Genomic DNA, 21,889 nt, shown 5'->3' on the forward strand with positions numbered 1-21,889 from the left:
CAACTCGCTCCGTGTGATCAAGGTCCGTCATGTTAACTTGTTAAGCACTGGGGTGAATTTTCACTGCGAAAGCAGAGCGACGCATCAGGCAATGGTGGCGCGTCCATCGCCACGCAACTAAAGCGAATTTGTGGCGTCTGGTCGCGCCAGGGGTGAACGCGGCATTATGCTGCTTTGAAGGTCCCAATGAGCACAGTGGTCTCCATCATCCATAAATGGAAGAAGTTCAGATCCACCAGGACTCTTCCTAGAGCTGGCTGCCCGTCTGAACTAAGTAACTAACTGATTGGATTGATCGGAGCAGGAGACTGGCATTGTGTGTTTGCCGCTCCTCTGGTTTTTCTCGTTTTCTGCTTTTTAACTTGGTTTTTAGTGGCTTGAGTGTAAATTTTTTTTTCTCTTTGGGTATGTACTTGACGTGATTCTTGGTGCTTCAATATGCATTTTTAACTATTTTTGATTTAGTGCCTTTTTTGCACTGCATGACGCCGCACTTCACTCCCTCGGCTAGCGCAATGCTAAGCTACTCTGCAGCTGAGCTACGCAGCCTGAACAACAATAATGTCCCTCGGGACATTCTTGCCATCAGAGAGCTTGGGTTGCTCCGCCGATCTCGTTGCGTCCACAGAGGCTACCGGAGAAAGTTTGTATTCCATCGGACTGGATCGTCTGTGCCGGTTATCTGGTCAGCTGAGCGCATCGGCGCTCACATCATCAGAGCGCTGCAGCTTCTGGGACTTGTAGTCCTGATGTGATGACAACAGTTTCTGACACTCTCCGTGCGCTGGATGCAAAACGTGGAGTGGATTTTAAGCTACTCAGGCCTATTCAAAGATGTCGGTCTGTCAGCCCCATGGAAGTCTTCAGTTTGGGTCTCATTAACATCAGATCACTATCCTCGAAATTCCTGTTGATTAACGATCTAATTATGGATCATCACTTGGACATGATTAGTTATGTGAAACCTGGCTCAAACCCACAACTGTTCTTCTCTGAATGAGGCCTGCCCACCAGCGTATACATTTAGTCGTGTCTTGTGGTGCGAAGCAAGGCGGGGGTGTTGCTTTTAATTATAAATCTAGGTTGAACTTATTGACTGTTGGGGGTCATAAATATAATTCGTTTGAGCATCTGACTCTCCGCTCTGCCCATGATGCTATGTACTGTCAGGGTCAGAAGTAAGGAAATCATTCATGTTATTTTGTCACTATTTATAGGCCTCCCGGCCCATATTCTGAATTCTTAGATGAATTTGGTGCGTTCATCTCTAGCCTGTCAGCTAGTGCGGACAACATTTTGATTATTGGTGACTTTAACATTCATATAAATAAGCCCTCTGATCCCCTTTGCAAATCATTTATGGAACTTGTGGATGTGCATTTAGGACTCGACGCACATTAGTGGAAATACCCTTGATTTGGTTCTCGCGTGTGGCCTTGCTGTCACGAACATCGACATTTTGCCTCTTGCCTCGGTGGTCTCTGACCACTCATTTATTAGGTTTACATTTACGTTGCCGCGTTTAGTGGAGCGAAAGCCTTGTCTACTTCTGTGGCGATGCATTAATCCCTCAACTATGACTAAAGTCAACACTAGACTGCCTGAAATTTTGGCTTCAGGGTTGGAGAATGTTCAGTCAGTGGATAGTCTTGCGGATGGCTTGAATTCAGCGCTCAAGGCTACACTGGATAAGGTTGCACCTCCTCTTTTAAGGCCATGCCTTCCCAAGGCACAGTCACCTTGGTTCTACGGTTACTTGCGTGACCTTAGACAGAAGGCTAGAGGTATGGAATGGAAATGGCGTAGTTCCAAATTAGAGGTGTTCCACCTTGCATGGCGTGATGCTGTCTTAGATTATAAGCATGCACTCCTATTATTCTGATTTGATCAATTATAAACAAGCATAACTCAGAGTTTTTGTTTGAAACTGTAGCTTTTCTCATTCATGGACGGCCACCTGTTATTCACTCTCCCTTTTCAGCACAGGACTTCTTGGACTATTTCGAGAAGAAAATTGAGGTTATTAGGCTGAGCATATCTCAGCAAGCCTGGGTCCAACCACCACATACTGCTATGGAGGTGGATGGTCCCACTGAGGTGTTACCCAGATTTAGAGATTGTGATGGTATTTCGCTAGGCGCGCTGACGAAGCTCGTGACGTCTACAAAAAGCAAAACCTGCTTTATAGACTGATATCAAATGTATCATTTTTTTCTAAAATCCTGGAAAAAGTGGTTTTGCGACAGCTCGTGGACTACCTCACTGAGAATAATCTTTTTGAGCCATTGCAGTCTGCTTTTAGAAAATATCACTCCACAGAGACAGCACTTACTAAAGTTGTGAATGACCTTTTGCGAGCAATGGACTTGGATACCACTGCAGTCTTGGTGCTGTTGGATCTTAGTGGTGCGTTTGATACTGTGGATCACCATATTTTACTTGACAGACTGGAGAATCAGTTTGGGATTACGGGAACTGCCCTTGCATGGTTGACGTCATACCTGTCTAGTCGTTCTTACTGTATGTTGTGCAGTGGCACTTCTTCTGATCTTAGGGATATGAAGTTTGGGGTTCCGCAGGGATCCGTTTTAGGCCCTCTGCTTTTTTCCCTTTATGTAGCACCCCTTGGGAATATACTGCGGCATTTTGGGATTGCTTTTCATTGCTATGCTGATGACACCAAGTTGTACATGCTGATAACTGCTGGTAATCTCATTCACATAAAATCTTTCAAAGATTGCCTTGCATCAGTGAAAAGTTGGATGTCTAGTAACTTCCTACTTTTAAATTCTGATAAGACTGAAGTCACGGTTCTTGGTCCAGCGAGGTATCGGCATCAATTTGATCAGCTAGCGCTTAGCTTAGGTTTGTGTGTTATACATCATACATCCGTATGATGTACAACAGGAATAAAGTGAGGAATCTTGGGGTAATTTTTGATTCTATGTTGTCTTTTGACCTCCATATTAGAGACATTACGAGGACTGCTTTCTTTCATTTGGTCAGCTCAAGCAAAGCTGCCCAGACAGAACCCACTCCTTAGTAAAAGGCACATGGCAGCCCACCTGGAGTTTGCCAAAAGGCACCTGAAGGACTCTCAGATCCAGAGAAACAAAATTCTCTGGTCTGATGAGACAATGATTGAACTCTTTTGCATGAATTCCAGGCATCATGTTTGGAGGAAACCACGCACCATCCCTACAGTGAAGCATGATGGTGGCAGCATCATGCTGTGGGGATGTTTTTCAGCAGCAGGCAGTGTTGGGCACAGCTAACCAAAACGTTAGCTTTGATAACAGCTAATCAGCTACCCGAAAAGTTATCTTTTATGAAGCTAAACTGATAAAGCACCCAAAAAATTATTGGAAGCTACACTTAACCGATAACTTTCAGTATTGTCTCTGGTACACTTGCAACTACTAACAAGCTGATTTTGAGTTTTAACACGTAATCACTTCTGGTAGTGTCAAAGGCGACCATAGACCCAAACAATGAGTCGGCATTTCTGTCTTTGTGTGCTCTGCCTACTGCTGGAAGCTTCTGTTTACGACATATCTTGCAGCACTGAAGCAGTTGAGAGGAGCAGCTAAGCTCAACTCTATATACACACACGTCATTATTCCTTAACAGTATATAACCATTTCGCCGTGAGGCAGAGGTCTTGGACTTATGGTTTTGATTTATTAAACAAATTAATCCAGCTAGAATAACTCCATTAATGTCAATTCTGTCATTTGTACAAAGATAAAATATAACACATATCTTTTATTTTCAATAATGCACTAATTCTGAAGTTTTGTAACAAACACACAAGTGCCAAAGGGATTATGGGTAAAATGAGCCTCTGCTAACACTGATTGGTTGACTCATTTGTTCTATGTAAAAACCAACATGTTAATGTGAGGTGTGTGTTGGTGTTTACATATAAATGTGCTTTTGTAAAATGTCTTTTTTTTTTTTTTTTTTGTAAAAAAAAAAAAAAGAAGCCATTTGCAAAAGCTAAAAGTCAAGTTGTGATTAGACAACGGTCTGATATAACTGGGGTCAAAATAAATAGAACACTGCCGTCTACTGGCGCTCAGACCCTAACACGTAATCCTTTGCGAGTCAGAGTTGCTGAGGTTTAAACAGCACAGAGAGAATCCTCAACAACAATTGTAAATGAACATTATACAACCAAAATGTACATTTTTATTTCTTTTCATCAGCTGCAGCAAGAGGCTGCGTCTGTCTGGCGTGCAAAAGTTTGAGATATCTCAATACTTAGGGCGAATACTGCCATGAACATTACTGGCCAGGAGATGGCAGTAGAGACCCTGAAAACTTGCTAAAATAAATATTCCTAATAAATAATCAGTCAGTGTCTACTACGTTTAAGATTTGTGGAATTTAATAAACGCAAACCCAATTTCAGACATCTTATCTATATTACTCAGGAACAAAGATGACAGACAGTGTTTGACATAAGCAGGACTCTAAAGAGCAAACAGGAAGAGATTGCAGCTCACAGTGATTCCAATTGAAAATAATGGAGAAGCAACCTGAGCTTCTTCTGGCATTTTTACATAAAACGAACACGGTAACATCTATAAACCCAGAGAATATATTCACGAGAGTTTTCGGCACAAGATACAAAGGGTTTAATGCTGTTGTCCGTGTGGAGCCTGATCAGAGCATCTCAAATGCATTTCTCCTGTCGTAACTGTACTGAGATTACCCATAATGCACTTTGTGGAGACAGCATGTCCACACTAAAACCTTCAAAATTAGTGCATTACTTTAAAACTAAAACATATATCTGATATTTTCACTTTGTAAAACTTTAGAAGTGACGTTAATTTAAATAACTTGTTTGAAATTACTTTGGTTAAACTTTTAACCATAAGTTAAAACTGTATGCCTCTGGATGCCTGGTGATATTTCCAACAAGTTAGTATGGTGTCAAAAAGAGCCTTTTTTTTTTTTCTTCTTCTTTTCTGTGACCAGTTCTCCTTTGTCTGCAGAGGATAGAGCGGTTCTTCTGGAACTAGAACTAACTCTTCTCTGTTTGCAGAGGGTAGAATTGTACATCTACTACAAAACATTTAACAAGGTAGGTACTCTAATCTTTGATATCAGACTTCATAAATGTTTGTAACTGTTAAGCTTTGTTCAAAAGTATGTTAGTGGTATACAAATTATCTGACCAAAATTTATCAGAAGATAATTAGTCCACTGATGGTTTTCAAAATGATCTGAAAAACGAAGCCGATAGTGAAAACATTAGCTTCGATAATTAGCGGTTAGCGGATTAGCAGAACTGTGCCCACCACTGGCAGCAGAAACTGAGAGATTAGTCAGGATTGAGGGAAAGATGAATGCAGCAATGTACAGAAACACCCTGGATGAAAAACCTGCTCCAGAGTGCTCGACCTCAGACTGGGGCAACGGTTCATCATTCAGCAGGACAATGACCCTAAGCACACAGCCAACAAGATATCAAAGGAGTGGCTTCAGGACAACTCTGTGAATGTCCTTGAGTGGCCCAACCAGAGCTCAGACCAGAATTCAATTTCAACATCTCTGGTGAGATCTGAAAATGACAGTGCACCAAACTGGTGGCATCATATTCAAAAATATTTGAGGCTGTAATTGCTGCCAAAGGTGTATCAACAAGCTATTGTTTAGATGTACATGTTAATTCTTAGTTTTTTTATTTTTAATAAATTTGCCAAGATAAAAAAAAAAAAAAAACTTCATGTCATTATGGGGTGTTGTGAGCAGAATTTTGAGGGCAAAGAATTTACTCCATTTTGGAATAAGGCTAGTTTTGTTTAACGTGTGCTGAAGAAAACTCACCATGTGCATCGAGTTGGTTACGGTATTTCAGAAAACATTTGCGTGACCCTTTTTTGTTACTACAGCTCACACCATCTGCTGCTACAGGTTTTGAAATATTCCACTTGAAGAAAACTGCTGTTGTCTTTGATCTTTTTATCTGTATCTACTTCCAAAGAGCTCTTGTTCCTGCTGTTGTGTTCTCATCGTTTCTCCCCCACTCGTGTTCCACCTCCTCCCTCTGCTCCTCGTCCCTCTTCTTGCCTGCTACCCAAAGTTGTGTAACTGACTTTCTCATCTGCTGTTATGTTCTGTTATCCACAGCCATCTGCAGAACTCGGGTCACGCTGCGCCGTTTGTCATTGTCTCAGAGGATCCTATCGCTAAGGGCATCCGCCGCATTGTTGCCGTGACAGGAGCAGAGGCTCAGAAGGTCAGCGCACAGACGTGGACTTGCATGCAACATGTGCTCATAAGCACCCACACACACACTTAACTAAGGTTTAAAAAAAAAATGGAGCCAAGAATTCACAAAATGTAAGCTGACCTAATATTCCCTTGTCTTTTGCAAACCTAAAATTTAGTGTACCCAGTAAAAATTTGGCACTCTGCTTGTGGTTTTGCATACCCCCCCAAAAAGCATTCAAACTCGATAAACAATAAGGGCAGATGGATTTGTTCGTTTTTTGTGTGTGTGTGTGTGTGTGTGTGTGTGTGTGTGTGTGTGTGTGTGTGTGTGTGTGTGTGTGTGTGTGTGTGTGTGTGTGTGTGTGTGTGTGTGTGTGTGTGTGTGTGTGTGTGTGTGTGTGTGTGTGTGTGTGTCAGTGCAAGTTTCAGCAGAAATTAAAATTTAGAAAGGTACTCCTGCCAACGTAACACCAAACCAGTGGCGGTCACACGCTAAGATAATACTAATTATCTTTATTTAAAAAAGGGGTAACACTCTAGCTCTAATTTTAACAGTGAATTAACCTGAGATATCAAGAGTTGCCCAGTTACCCAGAACTGTTCCAAGCTGAGCATGGTTGGGGCCAAAGTGACTGGGAGCTGAAAAGAGCTCCAGCAAAATCTGCTTTTCCCAGCTTGTGACAATTTAGTGATGTCTCCTTGTGAAGACTCTGCACCACACTGGACCAAGTGAGAGCAACTTGGGCAAATCGGTCAAGATGCATTGACTTGCTCGACCCGTTATGATGTGAGAGCTTATTTAACACCCTGGCTACTTTTAGCAGGGTAACGGGGCATACATTAATATTAAAAGTTTTCTTTAAAACCGACTTGAGTGTTACCCGTGTGATTTGTGGATATGTCATTTAGAAATGTTCCACAGATGAAATATTTATCCATGTGTGACAAAGCATGAAAAACTGACTCAAACTATCAGTAATGAAGCTGAAAGAAGCAGTTTCCTCTCTTTAAGCATCATATTTTTGCAATACAAACTGCTGCATCAAAACATTCTTACATGAATATTGTGTATTCTCTTATCTATTAGTAAAAAAAAAAAGAATAAAAGAAAAGCAGTTAAAACAATCGTATGCTTTGCAGTGTAATTCTCCAGAGGGAGACACCACCTCTGTGTGCACTGCTATCCAAAACAAATTTGAAATGGTTTCAGGTTTGCTTAAATCTTTGTCTGCAGTCTGCATAAATTTAAGTTATATAGTCAAGTAGTCGCTGGACTTTTCTGCTTCATCACTAAAAGTTTAAAATTAAATGAAAATTTCCTGAGGAACAAAGTTTGCTGAGTTTTTTTTTTTTTTTTTTTTTTTGTCATAGACTCCCCAGTTTTATGTAAATGAATCTCCAAAGGAACATTTTGTGTTTTCCCGATTATTTGGACCCTAAGGATAAATTAAGCTTTTTACAGAGTTGGAACTAACTTCTGTCTTGTTAATCATATTCTCGTCCTCTTGTCTTCCACATAACAGATGCCCTATTTGTTTAAGGGACTTGTGGTGGTGTTCCCTGCACTGGTAGCAGTCTCAGGCTTGTACAGGCTGAAATGTAGATGAGTGGGTGCGTTAGTCTGTCCCAGCCAACCTGCATATGCATAACTTGCTTTTTTTTTATCAGTACATGTCAATTTAAAATTGGATATTTTTATATTTCAAAATTTTTGTGTTTGTCCTTATATAAGGCCTAGTTCAAAAATAATGAAGCCAAAGTGTGACAAAATTTAAAAGTGGTCTTTTTTTGTGAAGTGTTATCATTTTAGGTATGGTTATATATCACAGTTTCTCGGTTCAGTCATTGCTAGAAATTATCAGTGCATATATACTATAATGTGTTAGAGCGTAACGCTTGCGACAACAGTTGGAGGTATCTTCTTTAGTCTGCAGAAGCCTGAAGCAAAGACATTCTGTCCGTTACTTCCTGGTATTATTGAACAAGTAATATAATTATTCTATTGAAGCAGAGTAGGAGGTAGCTAAGGTTTTGACACAAATAAATCAAGGACTTATTCTCAGCGTTACGCTTGCGACAGTTTTACCTTGCTTTAGAAACATGTTTTTTCTAGGAAATGACATTTCTACCTTTACAAAATGTATTATTGTGTGTTAGTAGGAAGCACAAACTGACAAAATACAAGGTTATTTCTTTAACATTCAACTTTAAATGATAATGCTAAATATCAATGTCACACAAAATTGATGAAAAAAGTGTTTTTTTTTGGGGGGGGGGGGGGGGGGGGGGTAAATTTCGTGCATATCTCTGGAACTGTGCGGAATTTTTCCATGAAATTGTCAGTACCTGTCAAAGAGACTTTAGGCAGCTCACAGATAAATCTGGATGGTGCTAAATAAAATAATGGCTTGTTCATGACAAATGCAATGCAAATCAGCAGCTAGGCTTCATTATTTTGAACTAGGCCATAATTTTATTTGCCTCTTTGGGGTCATTGTTTGCAGTAATTACATTTGTTTAATATATAATTATAATCTGAAACTTCACCAAACAACATGCTGCTGTGACCAGTTTCTGTACCCTTTGGTTCCAGTCGCTGCTCTGTTACTCTCTAAAACATGTCGCACTGTTCACACTTCAGTTTGTCACCCTCTTCAGGCCCAGAGGAAAGCAGACGCCTTGCACCACACTCTGTCTGCACTGGGAGAAAAGGTCAAGCAACAGACCGTCCCAAACAAGGACGTACAGAAAGAGATCGCCGACATGAGAGAGGTTTGTGTGCATGTCCCGTCGCCTTTGTTTTTCTGGGGTCCCTGTATGTTCTCTGGCACCAACCGTCCTCTCTGCAGTCCTTAGATACAGCAGTGATCTCCAAGTGGCAGAAGGACGAGATGAGGGAAACATTAAATAGCTTGAAGAAGACCATGGACGACCTAGACCGCGCCAACAAAGCGGATATCCAGAAGAGAGTCCTGAATAAGACTAAAGAAGTGATTGAGAGCAACCCCAACCAGCCATTACTTATCATGGAGCTGGAGAATGGAGCCTCAGCAAAGGTGAGAGTCCAACTTAAAAACAGACTGAAGTCACTGTGTTCTTTACAGCTTTGCCTTACAATATAAAGCGCCTTGGGGCAACTGTTTGTTGTGATTTGGCGCTATATAAATAAAATTGATTTGATTTGATTTTGATCCAAAGTCTGGTTAGCAGGCCGTGTCTTTTTATCGACATGCACCAATAAATCTGTACTCCAATCCCCAAAACCTCATCAGCATTATGAACAGAAATGAATTAAGAGTAGAGGCTGTAATAAAAATGCAATTTATCTCCGTAGTATTCCACGCAGCCTCCCAGCTTATCTCGTTCTTATTGCCTTGGGACAAAATGGGCTCCGCGGCTCATTAGCACTGACCTTGACACATCAGTAGTGCTGAATATGACTTTTTTTCCCCCTCTCTCTCCATCTTTCTTTTTCTTGCAGGCCCTGAACGAGTCACTGAAGCTCTTGAGGACACAGTCTCCTCAAACCGCTGCCATGCTGTTCACTGTAGACTATGATGCTGGCAAGATCATCTGCTTGTGTGAAGTCCCACAGGTAAAACACACACACACACAAACGTTATCACAATTTTCCTGATCGCCTCCCTGAACCTGTCTTGTGTCCAGGAGGTGGTCAACCGTGGTCTGAAGGCAAGTGAGTGGGTTCAGGAGGTGTGCCCTCTGATGGATGGCAAAGGAGGCGGCAAGGACACGTCAGCCCAGGCCTTGGGCAAGAACACACAGTGCCTGCAGGAGGCGCTACAAATTGCTAATGAGTTTGCAAGGCTGAAACTAGGAGAGAACTGATAAGATAGCAGGGAGTGAGGTTGGAAACAAGAGGAGGATGGTACAGGAAGCAGGTGAGGAGGTTTAACTCTGTTCAGGTTTAGGGTGACTGTGGCATCAGCACATCCCAGGTTTGTTGTCTTCTTTTGTTTTGGATGGGGTTAACATTTCTCACTCCTGCATGCTGACAAATAACTTCCAATCTGCACAAAAGGAACCACTAAGTTTTATTTATTGGAAGAATGCTTGCTGTACTGGTCAAATTAATCCCTGTGGAAATTTACTTTAAAGAAGTGATAGTTTTTGCATGTTTGCGTACAGAGGGTATAAAATGGACGTAGTTTACTGATAGTCAGCCTCTGCAGCTTCCACCTCAGACTTTGTGGAGAATGTTTGTCTCATCTCGCTCTCTTCATCTCTCTGCCGTCCTGCTCTGCTTTTATTGGCGTTTGAGCTCATTGTGGCCACATTCAGTTAGAAACAAACCCCAAAGCACTTTTACCATCCTGCTTCCTGCTGCAACAACTCTCAACTCTTTTGTAAGTGTACAGTTTGCTCCAGAGGCTCAGGAGTAACTCTGTGGAGAAAAGTCAGATATCACTTCAGCCCTCGGACGATTTTTAAAATGCGTAGTTTTGTGCACGCTGGAGGCTTCATTCAGCCGTTTGACACTTGTTTCTCTTTGGGGTGGGGGGGTATGTAGGTGTTTTTAAAAAAGCTTCTAAACGCTTTGGGCCTGAAGGATTCAATGTGGTGAGGGTGAAAACCCTTCTGTGATTAGTTGGGTTTTAGTTTCATGTGCATCAACAAACCGATCAGGTCTTAATAGTAGGATACTAACTGAATCATTATCTTATTGTGGGAATTACAAACCATTTGTCTGTAAGAATTCTTCATCTGTGTAAAATGTTCATATTGTCTATAACTTCATTAACTTGACATTAATATTAATTAAATGCAAAATCATAAAATTAAAGTTGTCGCTCTTTCATATTAAATGTCTTGTCAGGGGAATGATGTACTCTAATTGGCATGTGTTCACACTGATCCTGTACAATGTCATATTTGTATTTATACGGGCTGCACAGATTCAGACAGCCCCCCACCCGCACCCCCAGTCAAGAATTGACATGAAATTGGTCAATCAAACCACATCTGTACTGGTTCCTCATAACAGATCTTTTCCCAAAACAAATATAGTGGTCTCATAATAGTCTCACAAAACTATATGGAAAGGCTCTAAATAATCAGTGGTGTTCATGTGAAATTAATTTTGCAGTTTCCATGCAGTTATTGAACCAGTCTTTAGTGGTATGGGGACGTTGTATGGAGGATGAATCTTGGATTCGTTTCTGTTGGGATTCTCTAGCGGTTTAAACTTGGGAGCTGCTGCACTTTATCAGCACGTTTTGATTTTCTGCAATCCAGACTGAATCGTTTGAAAAGACCCAAATCTGACGTTTCATGAAGCTTTTGTCTGTACAGTAGCATAAGATATGAAGAGTAAACACTTTTACAGAGGCTTTGATGTAATGAGTACATTTATTGCTTCATCCAAACAACTCTCCATCTGAGGAATGAGACACGGACAGGACTAATCTAGGAGACACTGACAGTGTTCAGTACAGACCAAACTCTGTCCTGTTCCGTACAAGCTGCCTGTTAGCGCTGTTGTCAGACCGAGTAACTGCAGAATGTTAGCAGAAATGAAACAGATGATGGGACACTTCAGCTGTGGTCTGCGGAGGTGGTGTGATGTGCACATTCTGCACACCGGAGAAGTGATGAAGGGGAGAAAAAAAGCCGCCTGAGGCTTTTCTCACCTTGCAGCTGATGTATTGCCAACAGCCTGGACCAGCAGTGCTCTGATCACAATGTTTTGGTGTTTTCTTTCACTGTCACTCATTAAAATGTCTGTCCCTGCTGCAGCACGCAACTCTCTGTAATCTCAGGACAACACTGCGCCACTGCCAACTGAGGGCATGTCAGGGGCTGTAGTCAGTTCTCAAACAACGAGCTGGTCAGTTTGTTTTCTTGTCTGCACAAACTGATAAATTGACCCAATTATAGAATCATATCAACCCAGACTCACACCAACCAGGGCCCGGTTTCATGAAGCGGTCTAATCTTGTTTAGTCGACTGAACTCACTTAGTTGACTAATCTTTTGTCATTAGTCATTGCACAAAGCGCTTAGTTTTGTGTTACCAGACTAAAATTTTTAGCTGCTACAGAAGAGGCTAATCTTATTTTAGTTGACAAAATTTCAGTGTCTTACCTCAAAAATGGCAGCTATCATGTACCACCAATTGACAGAGCAGGAAGGAAGGAGAGCCTTGCAGCGGTAGAGGGTTTCCGGGACCGGAATAATCCTCTGGACATGTTTACGGAGGCCCGGAGTGCTTGTCCTCTGGTGCGGCTGACTCAGCCGTGGTTGTAGCAGATTACCAACCCAGAGTAAAAAAAACTGTTACACATTGGAGGCATTTCTTGCCAATGGCACTGGCAAGGCCACTTATGCTCATGAAAATTGTTGACTAACTTTAGACAGCTAATCTACAAGTTCAGCCACTAATGTGAAATGGAGATTAAACATCTTATGTTGGGCAACTAACTTTAGGTGACTGAGTTCAGTGGACTAAAAGATTAGACTGCATTATAAAACTGAGCCCGGGTTCTCATTCTTGAGGTTAAAAAAAGTGTATGTATGTATTTGAACACCCTGCAATTTTGCAAGTTCTCTCACTTAGAAATCATGGAGAGGACTGAAATTTTCATCTTAGGTGCATGTCTACCAGTGATGCCGGTAATGCGATACACTAATCTGACCACTTTTTTTTTAGTAATGAGTAATCTAACGTGTTAATCTTTCCAAATCAGTAATCGGATTAAAGTTACTTCTCCAAGTCACTGTGTGTTACTATTATTTTTACATTGTGGGTCGATAGCAGCATTAAACTTGGTTCGTGGGCAGGAGGTCAGGGTTCGACTGAACTGCCCACTTTAAGCGAGCTGTGAGCTTTTCATCCGCGGTTTTTTGCAGCAGGTCCACTCATCCTCACCTCTGAAAGCGCGGTGATCAGCACACCTGCACTGAGCTTTACAAAGACATTTTTATGCTTTTTTTTTTTTGTTTTTTCGAGCTGCTCCGTATCTGCTGCTAAAAACAGCTGATCCTCTGCGACGCGTCAACAACTAACATTATTTTCCACTCAAATGCACCTAAACTCTTTCTGAGGACCACATGATGTGAAAACAAACTTTCTTACCTGTAAATCTGGTCGTTTTCTGCATAAATAAATGTTATCCATTCATTGTGCTCAAACGCGAAAGCAGGGGCGAATCCAGATGGAATGGGGCGTGGGGCAGGGATGTGCCTCCCCCCACAACACCCCTAGATTAAAGGCCTTTTTTTTTTTTTTTTTTTTTTTACTGCAACTACTAATACTACTTAAAATAATAATTTCGACAAGTAAAATGTTTAGAGAGAATTTAAATGTTAAAAAAAAAAATGTTAGAATGAATTTAATAGTTACATTTATAAAAAATGTAGGTTAGAAATTGCAAGTTTTACTGTTACAATGCTGTCAACAGTTAAATATGAGGTCAAGAAAGAGGTCTTTTTTTACTTTTTATTTATTTCATTGAAGTCAAAGGGTGACTATAAAGTGAGTTTTGGCAAAACAGGTATCATTGTCATGTTGAGGTGGGTTGTTGTCGGCAGCTGGGGAAAGTAACTAAAGTAACTAGTAATCGAACTTAGTTACTTTTCCAATTGAGTAATCAGTAAAGTAACTAAGTTACTTTTTCAAGGAGTAATCAGTAATTGAATTACTTTTTCAAAGTAACTTGTGGCAACACTGATGTCCACTGTGAGAGACCATAATCTAAAAAAAAAAAAAAAAATCCGGAAATCACAATGTATTTTTTTTTTTTTTTTTTTTAATAATTTAATGGTATGTTACTGCTGCAAATAAGTATTTGAACACCTGTGAAAATCAATGTTAATATTTGGTACAGTAGCCTTTGCAATTAGAGGTCAAACGTTTCCTGTAGTTTTTCACCAGATTTGCTCACTGCAGCAGGGATTTTGGTCCACTCCTCTATACAGATCTCTAGATCTTTCAGGTTTGGAGTTTCAGCTACCTCCAAAGATTTTCTATTGAGTTCAGGTCTGGAGACTGTCCAGGCCACTCCAGGACCTTGAAATGCTTCTTACATAGCCCCTCCTTAGTTGCCCTGGCTGTGTGTTTGGGGTCATTGTCATGCTGGAAGACCCAGCCATGACCCATCTTCAATGCTCTTACTGAGGGAAGGAGGTTGTTTGCCAAAATCTCTTAATACATGACCCCATCCATCCTCCCTTCAATACGGTGCAGTCGTTCTGTCCCCTTTGCAGAAGAGCACCCCCAGAGTATGATGTTTCTACCCCCATGCTTTACAGTTGGGATGGTTTTCTTGGGGTTGTTCTCATCCTCTAAACATGGTAAGTGGAGTTGATTCCAAAAAGCTCTATTCTGGTCTCATCTGACCACATGAGCTTTTCCCATGCTGCCTCTTGATCATCCAGATGGTCACTGGTGAGCTTCAAACGGGCCTGGACATGTGCTGGCTTGAGCAGGGGGACCTTGCTACCCTGCAGGATTTTAAACCATGACAGCATCATGTTACTAATGTAATCTTTGTGACTGTGGTCCCAGCTATCTTCAGGTCACTGACCAGGTCCTCCTGTGTAGTTCTGAGCTTTCTCAGAATCATCTTTACCCCACAAAGTGAGATCTTTCATGGAATCCCAGACCGAGGGAGATTGAGTCATCTTGTGTTTCTTCCACTTTCTAATAAATCATAACAGTTGTTGTCTTTTACCAAACTGCTTGCCTGTTGTCCTGTAGTCCATCCCAGCCTTGTGCAGGTCTACAGTTTTGTCCCTGGTGTCCTTAGACAGCTCTGGTCTTTGCTATGGTGGACAGGTTGGAGTGTGATTGAGTGTGAACAGGTGTCTTTAGGTACCAAGTTCAAACAAGTGCAATTAATACAGGTAAACAGTGCAGAATAAGAGGGCTTCTTAAAGAAAAATTACCAGGTCTGTGTGAGTCAGAATTCTTGCTGGTTGGTAGGTGTTCAAATACTTATTTGCAGCAGTAACATACAAATAAATTATAAAAAAAAAAAATCATACATTGTGTTTTCCTTTTTTTTTTTTTTTTTTTTTTTTTTTTTAAAAAGATCATGTCTCTCACTAAGATGAAAATTTCAGACCCCTCCATGATTTCTAAGTGGGAGAACATGCAAAACCGCAGGGTGTTCAAATACTTATTTTCCTCAGTGTGTGTGTATCGGGGTTGTTTATTGGGACTTTGTGTAAAATGTAAAAACAATACAATGATTTGTAAATCCTCTTCAACCTATATTCAATTGAATACACCATAAAGATGAGATATTTAATGTTCAAATTGATAAACTTTACTGTTTTTGTGCAAATATTTGCTCATTTTGAAATGGATGCCTGCAACATGTTTCAAAAAAGCTGGGACAGTGGTATGTTTACCACTGTTACATCACCTTTCCTTCTAACAGCACTCAATAAGAACTGAGGACACTAATTGTTGAAGCTTTGTAGGTGGAATTCTTTACCATTTGTGCTTGATGTACGACTTCAGTTGTTCAACAGGCCGGAGTTTCTGTCGTATTTTGCGCTTCATAAAGCGGCACACATTTTCAATGGGCAACAGGTCTGGACTGCAGGCAGGCCAGTTTAGTACCTGCACTCTTTTACTACGAAGCCACGCTGTTGTAACGTGCAGAATGTGGCTTGGCATTGTCTTGCTGAAATAAGCAGGGATGTCCCTGAAAAAGACGTTGTTTGGATGGCAGCATGTGTTGCTCTAAAACCTGGATGTACCTTTCAGCATTAATGGTGCCATGGCCACTAACACACCCCCAAACCATCACAGTCTGTTGAACTTTGCGCTGGTAACAATCTGGATGATCTTTTGTCCGGAGTACATGAAGTCCATGATTTCCAAAAACAATTTGAAATGTGGACTCATCAGACCACAACACACTTTTCCACACTGCGTCTGTCCATTTCAAATGAGCTCGGGCCCAGAGAAGGCGGCAGCATTTCTGGCGTTGTTGATGTATGGCTTTCGGTTTGCATGGTAGAGTTTTAACTTGCACTTGTAGATGTAGTGATGAACTGTGTTAACTGACAATGGTTTTCTGAAGTGTTCCTGAGCCCACGCGGTAAGATCCTATACTCAGTGATGTCGGTTTTTAATGCAGTGCCACCTGAGGGATCGAAGGTCACGGACATTCAATGTTGGTTTTCGGCCTTGCTGCTTACATGTAGAAAGTTCTCCAGATTCTGTCAATCTTCTGATTATATTATGACTGTAGATGATGGAATCCTTAAATTCCTTGCAATTGAACATTGTGAAACATTGTTCTTAAACTGTTGGACTATTTTTTCATGCAGTTGTTTACAAAGTGGTGATCCTCACCCCACCTTTGCTTGTGAACGGCTGAGCCCTTTGAGGATGCTCCTTTCATACCCAATCATGACACTCACCTGTTTCCAATTAGGTGTTCTTTGTGCATTCATCAACCATTCCCAACTTTTTTTGAAACGTGTTGCAGGTATCCATTTCAAAATGAGCAAATAATTGCACAAAAACAATAAAGTTTATCAGTTTGAACATTAAATATCTTGTCTTTGTGGTGTATTCAATTGAATATAGGTTGAAGATTATTTGCAAATCATTGTATTCTGTTTTAATTACATTTCACACAATGTCCCAACTTCATTGGAATTGGGGTTGTATATAATGTTGGGGGGGGTTGTACAGTCTAATTGTATCTGTTTCTGAAGGCACAGGTCCAGGAACTACTCTGTCCATGTAGGTGACCTACACGTGATCTTGACAGACTTTGTATATCAAGGTGAAACTTGGTACCAAATGTTGCCTCACAAACACCTTGGACAAGTTTGACAGCTGCTGCATTTCATTTCTAGTTGTGGCCACCAGGGGGCCGAGTCTCTAAAAGCTAATGCACACCATCTTTAGTAAAACCACATGAAGGTGAAACTTCCTATACAAGGTCGTTGTTTTGGATATTTTATTTTCTTGAAATGTGTACCAGGGTGTAAAATCTCACATTTGAGACTAAAGAAACTAAGCATGTGGTACAAGAAATCCGTAAAATAGTTGGCAACTGCTCCAAATCTGTATTCCATTAATGGCAAAGTAGATTGTAAAATTTGTTGCATTTAAACTGTGACAAAGTGGTTCAACAGTCAGAGCACAGATCTGACCTGAAACACGAACCAGCTGATGGTCATCTGTTTGTCTGATGGAACATGTTGTGGGGGAACCATTTCCCAAAATGCTGTCTGTGCAGTTGTGGTTCCTTCTTTCACAGCAAGAAAACGAATACTGACCTCAAAGCTGTTCAGCAATTCTAAAGACTATTTTAGGAACCAAGCGGGGGGTGTTTTGGATCAGAATAAGAGAAAAGACTGACTTTATATAGGTTATAAATGCCGCAGGGAATGTTCTCTGATCTGTGTCACGTCGGTGGAGAAAATAACAAATTTAGGTTAATGGTTCACTCATCTGCTCTGTGTTCTAGTGAACTAAAGAGTCAAAGAAGACAACAGTCTTTAAACAGGCTCGAGGCCATGTGAAGCATCATTAACATTACTGGGGATGTCAGTGATGCGTAATTTTCATTATTAAGTTGTACATCATTTTTAAGTTTTACATAATTTTTAGGATTCAAGTTTCAAACTAAACAATGCCCATCAAACCATTTTGTTTTGTTCAAGTCCCATATATACTGAATGCATAGGGACATAATGTAAAACATATGGGCCGAGAGGGTGCAGGTTTTCTCTGCAACCACCCACTCCACCAGGTGATTTCACTGATTAACATCACTTTGAGCAGATGTAGTCAGTTAATCAGTGAAATCACCTGGTGGAGTGGGTGGCTGCAGAGAAAACCTGCACCCTCTCGGCCCTTTCTGAAATGAACTGAATATCTCTATGTTTAGAGGCCCATCAGGCTGGTTATTATCACAAGCTTCTGTAGCATGAAGTAGGTAAGAGTCTATAGCTCCCTCTGCACAGGAGGCCAGTAGTGTAGGTTACTTCCCCAGCTAAGGCTGGTACTCAGTTACAGCTGGGTGGACTCTGTGCAGACTGTCTTTCCCTGTTGATATGAGATTATCCTGTGTTGAGGGCTTGAAGGCAAAATGAGAAAATACAGCAATATTTTTCAAGTTCTGTTAATTGAAACCGGACATCAACATTTTTATGCCCTATGGGCCAAAGGGGGATTATGTTGTGGTTATTTCCGTCCATCTGTCTTTTCCCGAAAAGGGTATAGGCGTTCTGAAATCAACTCCTGTCACACTTCTAGGAGGAATTTCGTGAAACCTGGTACATGTCCTTGCTATAGATTGGTAATACGCATTCTGTCATATTGTTCGAGTTTTATCAGAGTTATGGCCCTTGATCAATAAATCTACACTCCGTCAGTTTCATGAGTGGGTGCCTGCATTTTGAAATCAACTCTTCTTCCACTTTTTAGGAGGAATGTGAAACTTGGTTTAAGTTCTTGTTGTAGGTTGATAATATGCACATAGAAAATTCCTTTTCATTTATATTTTTAGTAGAGTCTGAATCAACAGGTTAACTTTGAAAAGTAATATATTATTCTATCCTGTGATTAATTTGCAAAAAATACTTCTGATTTATAAAAGAAATTCATTAAAATTAGCTAATTATACCATTTTTGCTGATTGTGTGTTGACACACATCAGCAAAAATGGTATGATACCTTGAAATGTTATCAGAATGTATCAAAGCAGAAGTAACCAAATGGGATCAATTAAGGAAAAATAGCAAGTACATAAAAATTTGGAAATTAAACTAAGCTCATTTGAAGATACGTGGAAGTTATCCACACCTTTTGTAAATTTTCATCATGCGATATTCTTCCCTGCAACAGTCAGACACGTCAAGCAGGTGGCAGACAAGTTGCATGTAATTTTTAACCACACCTGCTCCTAATTTCCATCGTCCATCCAGCATTTACCAAAGAAATCACACCTGCTTTTTGATTGATGTGACGTATCAAAGTTAAAAACGTCTCATTGGTTCATCCTCATTATATGCACTTTTATTGTGATGAGTTCACTGCATTTTACAGACTACAGATAAAATCATTTTGAACACTCATTTTAAAAGAAGCACATTGACAAACACCACAGTGTGAAGATCATTTTTCCACTGAAGCCCAGCAGTCACTCAGACTGAAGAGCATCTTGGGAAAGTAACACGAACAACAGAAGTGGATGATGGGAATAGATGACTCCAGTGAAGCGCAGGAACAGGTGCGAGTTTAACGACGGCGACAGCACGCCAAAATGTTTAAAACTCTTTACCATCTGCTCATGCTACAGTTGCTCTGCGGTTAGATACAAATTAAAACGGCACACAAACAACGGATGTCTGACCTTTGACCTCATTCTCAGAATTAGCGGTGCACATCCGCTCATGTCCAGGAAACGGAAAACATCCAAAGAGAGCACAAGGCAGAGTGTGTTTTCATGTCGGTGTCTGTCAAGCACAGAAGGCACAGCTACCAGCAGAACGCGTGGAAGTCAAAGCAGACAAAAAGAAAAGAAAAAGGTAGCAGGTGTGTGGAGCCGACTTAGACGAGAAACGTCCAGCAGCGGGACAAGGCATGAAAGCACGCATGTGAGAGAAAACAAACAATATGAGCCCAGCTCAACACTGAAGCACCTATAAAATCTGTCATGTGCAAGGAAGGATTAAAAACATTTAAAGTGGGTAAAATATGGTAATACATGAATCACACATGGACATGCCATCGGTGAACAATTATTCATAATACACAAATGGTTCTCTAACGTAATGGTTCTCTGGTGCACTAACTCCTTGTCTCTGTGTGTGTGTGCGTGTGTGTGTGTGTGAGAGAGAGAGACTGAGACAAAACCTTTCCAGAACTGAGAGCGAGATGGTCACACTCAATTAAAATGAATATACAGTTAATAAAGAGGAGCTTGATAACGTCATGTGGTTACACGGTTGAATTTAACCTTTAGGGACTGATAACATTCTTCAGGCTGAGTGCATTCATTAACGGGCTCCGCTCTCACACTCACTGCTGTTTCGTATAAATGAACCATCGACAGCAGCATCTGCCTTAAGGCTCCTGAGCAGTAGCTTAAGTTTAAAAATAATCCTGTTTGTAAGAGTAATAGATTTTATTTATTTTGTTCACCGTATCTTTGCACTGGAGCCTCGTTCACATTAATGGATGTAGTTATCAGGAGTGTTTTGTGTGTATGTGTGTGTTGGGGGGGCCGGGTGCAGGTGGCATTTGTTTGAATAAATTTATGTTCTGTGTTTAACCTGAATTCAGGTCAGCAGCCCCCCCCCCCCAAGACAGACATGGAAGCTTCTCAGACCAAAGCTGTAGCATAATCCAGAGTGCACCCTAAAGTCCTATGTGTAATTAAACCTGGAAAAAATGTGAAAATCCTGCCCAGGATATCCGAGCTAAGCCAACTAAGAACAGTGGCAACGGTAAAATCATCACGATGTCAGGTTTATGCCACATCACCTCATATGTTAGCTAAGTGCTAACTAGCATTAGCTGGAGTGACTATACAAGTTCATAACAAACATTCATTTATCAGTTGTGCGTAATGCACTGTAGATTATAAAGTACAAGATAAAGCCTAAACAGCTGCCAATAAATCATCTTAAACGTGAAGCATCTTGTTGAATTGCAGAATTCTCTGAGTTTTCAAACAATCATGCACCAACTAAAGGTAGAACAGTAAATTGCAGGCAAACTAACAATTTCTAAACATCATTTTGAAATGTCAATGTTATTAGTTTATGACATCATAACTCAAATTGTCCCATGAAGACGACCAAAACTACTAATTAGCAATCTATATAAATGAGAACTAGTTATCCGCTAATGTTAGCTGCTAGCTCCACCACACTGCAAAGGCAGTTTAGTTAGTGAATACTGTTTTAAAAACAATCATGTTATTGGACACCAACTGACAGAATGACACTGTTTGAGAACGATGAATGATTTCTGTCAACATCGTGAAGCTGCTTTCTTTGTCTTTCACACTGTTGTTACGCCAGTAAAAAAAAAACACGTTTGACTGAATCACTGCACCCACACTACTTTGTCCCCCTTGAAATTGCTCCAATCCTTGTTTTTTTAGCTATATCTCCATGTTTTTGCCAGACCTTTAGAGGAACCTTGAGGATTTTTTCTCACTAGCTGCTTCTTTATGGGTCCCATTTAAGCTGTGTGCATACATGACCAATCTCACTTTAAACTCTTGTTCCAAACATTTACATTTTGGAATATGTGTTTTATACTGATATGATAAGAACCTACTGAGGTTGTCCCATTGGGGAAAAAAGAAAATCTGTACATAAAACTACAAATCCAGCTAAAGTGTGAAAAACAAAACGTGTGTAAGGTGTACAAATGAAATCTGAAGTTTGGGAGGGATATGCCTTCTGCTGCCCTGAAGGGTAATTTATATGATATGAAGGTGGACTCTAAGGCGACTGCTCCAACCACAAAGCTGAGATTTTCAGGGCTTGAGGTCAAGACGAGTTAAACTGCCAAATCCAGCCACAACTGCCATATTTATTCACCTCTCACACAGGCCCGACATCTGGGGGATGGTCCTCAGGGTGGAAGGTTAGCGTCTGTAAAGGCAGAACATCATAGCAACCAAAGTTTTGTTTTGGCCTTTTCCAAAGTTGTGTT

At 40.7% G+C, this 21,889-nt stretch overlaps 1 protein-coding gene across 4 annotated transcripts in view; it reads left to right on the top strand.

Annotated features, from left to right (window-relative positions):
• The window catches only part of LOC117516073 (alanine--tRNA ligase, cytoplasmic-like), a 54,244-nt gene extending 43,223 nt beyond the window's left edge, over positions 1-11,021 (top strand). For all 4 annotated transcript variants that reach the window (XM_034176952.1, XM_034176953.1, XM_034176954.1 and 1 more), the window contains 5 exons: positions 6,142-6,250; positions 8,884-8,997; positions 9,075-9,281; positions 9,707-9,820; positions 9,892-11,021. In XM_034176952.1, the coding sequence (XP_034032843.1) occupies positions 6,142-6,250; positions 8,884-8,997; positions 9,075-9,281; positions 9,707-9,820; positions 9,892-10,071 (724 nt within the window). In that variant the 3' untranslated portion in view covers positions 10,072-11,021. The remainder of the gene's footprint in view (positions 1-6,141; positions 6,251-8,883; positions 8,998-9,074; positions 9,282-9,706; positions 9,821-9,891) is intronic.
• Positions 11,022-21,889: the final 10,868 nt, after the last annotated feature.

Source organism: Thalassophryne amazonica, chromosome 8, assembly GCF_902500255.1.
Source record: "Thalassophryne amazonica chromosome 8, fThaAma1.1, whole genome shotgun sequence".
NCBI classification, from domain to species: domain Eukaryota; kingdom Metazoa; phylum Chordata; class Actinopteri; order Batrachoidiformes; family Batrachoididae; genus Thalassophryne; species Thalassophryne amazonica.